Raw genomic sequence first — 6,000 nt, 5'->3', positions numbered from 1 at the left:
GAATCTTGATCTAGAAGCTTGCTAAGTTGTGAAGCTTTGTCTCCTCAAATAGCTTGTTTAGACTGTTCACCTTCAAAATATTTTTGAACTGCTTACAAATATCCTTATATGCTGCACACTCTATGATGAAGTGCCACTCACTTTTAACAACTCTTTTGCCACAAAAAACAGAGCGCTCTTTCTTCCACTTTTCTTCCACCAAAAGTGATCTCAAATTATTATATTTATATTAATATAATTTAAAAATAACAATGATTTAAAATTATAATAATTAAAACTTAAACACATATTTTTATTACAATTTGAAATTATAATAAATAAAAATTAGAAATTTTTTTTTTATTATAATACTATGATCGAACACTTAAACATACATTCATTCATATGTTCTTAATTGACGGAACTCCTTTTGAATAAAACCCCAAAGGGATGAGATGTTTCAAACTGTATTTAACTTTTTAAAAATAGATAATATATTCACGTGCTTGTAGGGTTTATCCCAAATCGTTTGAAAAACTCCCTTCAAAAGGAAACTCCCTTCAAAAGGAAACTCCCTTTCGGCTTCTATTTTCTGCACCAAAAAACAAACCAGCCAAAATTAAAGGCAGACAGTAGAATGGCTTCAATCGCAGGAGGCCCAGCATATGTGAGATCCTCTCTGCACAACACCAAACCAAACTTGTCATTCCTATCTAAAAGACACATTTTCAATAAATCCATTCCATCACAGGGACATTTAATCCGAGTCTCTGCTTCCTCTTCTTCTGCTGTAGTAGCTCAGCCTGAGGTCTCTCAGGACACGGTTTCAAGTCCCAAGCTGAACAAGTACAGTTCCAGAGTCACCCAGCCCAAGTCTCAGGGGGGCTCACAGGCAGTACTCTACGGAGTAGGCCTCTCAGATGAAGACATGGGCAAGCCCCAGGTGGGTATATCCTCTGTGTGGTATGAGGGCAACACCTGCAACATGCATTTGCTCAAGCTAGGAGAAGCTGTTAAGGAGGGTGTTACTGATGCTGGCTTGGTGGGCTTCAGATTTAACACAGTGGGTGTGAGTGATGCGATATCCATGGGCACCAGGGGGATGTGTTACAGTTTGCAGTCCCGAGACCTGATTGCTGATAGCATTGAAACTGTCATGGGGGCTCAGTGGTATGATGCCAATGTTTCCATACCTGGTTGTGATAAAAATGTAAGTTAGACTATAAACTTGGGCAGTTCATGATCATGACGAGGAGGAGGATGACAATCTTTTATTTGCATTAGGCTGAAGTGATCGTAGGACATGTCAAACTGCATCTACTAAGATAGAAGACTGTTTCAAAGATTGTTATGCTTCAGGAGAATTTGCCAATATTTATTTTTTTAATCTTTATTTGGGAAAAGTTACTATATGATTTAAGATGAACATGTCAAATTCAACAGTGCTTCGCCCATTATTAGGAAACACTAGTTAGATTGCAAAATCAAGGACCTCCCATGCTTGCAATAAGTTATCTGTTTAAGGACCTCGAATTTGCAAATTAATAAAACATCGAGTTTTTGGGTTAGGCGATGCGAATCAACATGTCAAATCTGAAATCTTCCATGTAGGTTTTTTAGGAAGATATTTTGGTTGAAATGTAATTTATGAAATGTAATAGGCTAATGTAGATATATTTTTCTTTTTCTTGCATTGAGATCTTCAGGTCCAAGTGTTTTGAGATTGTCTCACCTGTGAATTATATATGACATACTTGTATGGTTGGAGACCGGGGGTCAATATAGACCTACTTTTTCTTTTACCTTAGTTGACCCTAAATTGAAAATTCTATCCGAAGGAAGTTTTACATACAGAATTGTTGGTGTTTGTTTGAAAATGATTTATACATCGTTTCTATCTTGAATTGTTGTTGCTTGAACGAACTTGATATTTTCTACAATCTCTCGTATAGCGGTCTTCAATCAATGTTGCTATTGTACTTTGAGCATAGTAGTTTTTGGGTATTCGGTAATTGCAAGAGAGACTTGTTATGTATTTTAGTTTAATCTATAGGTCATGGATTCTACCAAGAACAGGACATACCGATGCTGATCTCTTACTGATCAAACAAGAAGGGTTAGTATTTCTAATGTTGTGCCAAAATCAAAATCTATTATATAGAAAACAATTTACCAGTTGAGTGGGTTGTAAAAGCATAGCCAACACCCAATCCAATAGGACAAATTCTCTCACTAGGTACACCATGAGCTTAGATACTGCTTCCAATACGTCCAGGAAAATACAGGATTTATTTTAGATGAACCAAAATCCCTCTTGATTCAACTACTTTTCAACACTAGTTCTTCCATTGGCCAAAATATTTTTCTTGGTAATATCTCGGTAAACCAAAATATAAAGATGTTTTTAATTTCTTTGGCTATTATCAGGAATCCAAAAAACATAGAAAAATTAAAAAAAAAAGAAAAATAACTGATTTTTTTGAATATTTAAAGCCATCCCAATTTTATAAAGAGCATGAGAGTGAAAGTAAGAGAGAATACGCACCATGAATTTTCAAATATGCACTTTTCTCATTAATTTGGGGTTGCTGATTAAAATGTACACTACTTCCGCCATATCATATTACTAAAGATTCCCCACGGTTGTTTACCGTTACTCCAATTCCCAACGATAATGTTCCTTTTTGTAATGGACTAAATTGTTCATTTTCCGCATTTCCCCTGGTCCCATTTTGTGTGCATGTTCTTCCTCTTCTTTCCCCTATTGTCTATAAGGTCTCCAAAATCTTTGAGGATAGCGCATGCTTAGTCTTCTAATTGTTTTTTAGTTGTTGGAGTTTCAAAGTTCCTTGTCTAGGCATACTTTCTTGTCTAAGTGCAATCTTTCCTTGGTCCTCCACAAACTTTCGGACTTGTTCATCTTGTTATGCTTTCCATACTTCCCCACTCTCCCATTGTTTTTGTCAAACTTTGGGACTTGTCTTTGTCGGCACACTTGTTGCTCGATCCCCAACGCTTTGACCTATGGTATGAATCTTGTGGTATCTTTGACCCTTGATCCCCAACATTCTTGCCTTCGTTTCCATTATCTACACAACACCCTAGCACATGCTGTAATGTCATCAATGGTCAGTTTTGGCACCATAAATTTTAAAAGTTGAACTTATTCTCGCTCAGAATCATTGTTCAAACTTGGAGTTGCAGATTTACATTGTGGCCGACCCATTATTGTTTTGATGAATATAAAGGGGTGAATTTGTCCATTTAGGGGGCATCATCTACACTTTATAGCCAAATTGTGCTTCATTGGCTATAAAATCTAGCCGCATTGTATTGATCCAACTTGCCATTGTTTTTGGCATGAATGCTATTATTGCAGAATCATTTGAATCTAATACAGTCATTATTGTAATAAGAAAGAGAGTGAGAATTATATTTGCATTTGTCGTTCATTATAATAGATCAAGTGTTATGTTACCATTGTTGGTCAAAGTCTAATGAAATTGTTGATGTGTTAACAGTAATTCAAATCTAAGTGTCTAAGATTGATTAATTAATAGGGTCCAATAGTGTTGTTATTCAACTAATAAGTTGTAATATCCCAGATATTTTTTTTTGTTTTTAGGACCAATAGTAATCATCAACCACAGATAACCCGTTAAGGTTAGAAAACATAAACTCAAAGCTTGCTGAAAATCGTAACCCTTCCACTTTCTGATCACCAAGTGCCCAACATGGGAAGGTGAGAGCATACGGTGAATAGGGGATCGTTAGATCTCAAATCTGCTGAAAAGATGAAATGAATACAATAATGGGCGGCAAGCCATCCCCTTCCGCTTATCGAGCGGGATAGCAAGAAACTTGGCCGTGAACCAACCAAGAGAAACATACAGGAGACACAAATCACTCAACTGCGGTATTTCAGCGGGAGGACTGAATTACAAATTTGAAATAAACTCAACTCGACAGCTTATGCAACGAGAGGACTGAATTACAATTTAACTGAAATAGGCGGCAAGCCAACCTCTTCCACTTTTCAGCAGGATGAGAGTTTACAAGCCAGAATGGTTAGTAGTACTACTACTTAACCTTACAATAACAAAGAGAGTGAGAGTAGAAGAGCAATGCTGAACATCCAAAATAAATAGCATGAAATTCTGCTAACATCAAATCTGTAGGTTGGAAATGTAAAACCAACAGCCTATGAACTCACTAAAACACCCATAACTCTCTCATTTCTCACCCAATTCACCCCAAATCAGTTCTAAACCAATACTATACCCGCAACAATGAAAACAAACCCAAAGGAAGCTATCAAAACACTCTCATTTATTCAGCACACATCCCAATGCACTCCCTAAACCCAACGCCTAACTAGAGAATTTTGATTTGCATTATAAAATTCCATACTCAATGCAAGGTACCAAAAACTTACAAGATGAATCGCCAGTGGCAGGAAAGATTGATGAGTCGGTGCCCAGGATGATAGAATCGCCTGGCCAAGAGGTATGAGCAAAATATTGTTTCAGTAGCTCCGCGACCAACAACCAGAGAACACTCCAATCCCACACAAAACACTCCACAATCTGCAACTCACTCACCAACAACACTGGAAATACAAGGACACAGCTAGGTACTATCTTCCAAGTACGAAACTGAGACTTAGCTAGGAAGCCACACTTCGAAGCTCAGATTTTTCAATCGCCAATCCGGCAGCATAACGATGCAATTTCATAAGATCACCAAAATGGGAGCCCAAGGCTCTTATTTATAACTTCTAACTCCACCAAATCCAAATGCAAATGCTCACAAATGCGCCCAAATTCAACTTTCCCATTTGCATTTCATTTACCCAAGGATGGTGCCATACCATAAGTCAAAAATCACGCCAAGCAAGCAAAAGACCACGATTTGACTTAGCAAATACTTTTGTTGAATAAAATAATATCTCCCATTTTAAAAATGGAGTCCCTTTCCAGACATAACAATTCGCCTAGCACTTAGGAGACATTATGCGCAATTTCCAAAGTCATTAGTAAAAATAATCAAATTAATTAAATATTAAACCTTAAGATAAGGAAATAATATTTAATTACATCACTTTGACTCCAATACTGATTATTAACAAAACCAGGATGAAGCTGAGCAAGGAAGACCACTGAACTGCTGCAGGATCAGGACCCTGTCCACTGCCAAAAATAGAAACATCCCATACTGCCACTTACTAAAAATAGTAAGTCATGAACTACTGCTCCGAAAAGCATGATCTTCGCACCCAGTGACAGAGCATAGAGAGCTCAGTAGGACAGTATCACCAAAACAGCCAACCCCTGACTTACTAAAAATAGTAAGTTCTCGCCTCATCAATGTTTGACCCTCATTCTTCATTCCACATAGCCTACGGGTCTCAGGAATAGGCCAATGGACCACTGGAAGTACATCAACGAGAAGGGGACATTACAGTCCGCCCTCCCCAAAATTGCTTGTCCTCAAGCAACTGTAAGGCTGGATGCAGCAAAATCTCCTCATTTTCCCATGTAGCATCCTCTGCTGGTAAATTCTTCCATTTGATCAAGTATTTCTTGATCACCCTTCTCCTCAAAGAACGTTCCCTGAAATCAAGGATAGCTTCAGGAACCAAAACTAGCTCTCCCTCCTCATCAAGCGGGGGTAACTCAGCTGAAGCAACAACGTTGTGTCCCAAAGCCTTCTTGAGGCATCACACATGAAATACATTATGAATCCTGCTGCTTGCCGGTAATTCCAACTCATATGCCACTTCTCCAATTCCCTTGCTGACTTTGAAAGGCCCATAGAATCGTGACTTCAATTTCTCAGCCCCACTCTTCTTGAGAGTAGACTGTCTATAGGGTTGGAGCCTCAAGTAAACCATGTCGCCCCCTTCAAAGGTGTGCTCAATTCACTGCTGATCAACATACAACTTCTACTGAATCTGTGCATGTTGGAGATTCTCTCAGAATCTTCAGAATATCCTGACTCTGTTGCATCAGATCCTTCGTT

General features: G+C 38.1%; 1 protein-coding gene across 1 annotated transcript in view; it reads left to right on the top strand.

The window, feature by feature from the left end:
• The first annotated feature begins 451 nt into the window (after positions 1–451).
• The window catches only part of LOC131070619 (dihydroxy-acid dehydratase, chloroplastic), a 29,112-nt gene continuing 23,563 nt past the window's right edge, over positions 452–6,000 (top strand). Inside the window, exon 1 of the mRNA XM_058006195.2 lies at positions 452–1,189. Within this exon, the coding sequence (XP_057862178.2) occupies positions 617–1,189 (573 nt within the window). The 5' untranslated portion in view covers positions 452–616. The remainder of the gene's footprint in view (positions 1,190–6,000) is intronic.

Source organism: Cryptomeria japonica, chromosome 1, assembly GCF_030272615.1.
Source record: "Cryptomeria japonica chromosome 1, Sugi_1.0, whole genome shotgun sequence".
In the NCBI taxonomy this organism is placed as follows: domain Eukaryota; kingdom Viridiplantae; phylum Streptophyta; class Pinopsida; order Cupressales; family Cupressaceae; genus Cryptomeria; species Cryptomeria japonica.
Note: the sequence above shows the minus strand (reverse complement) of the source record. Positions and strands in the feature narration are given on the sequence as shown.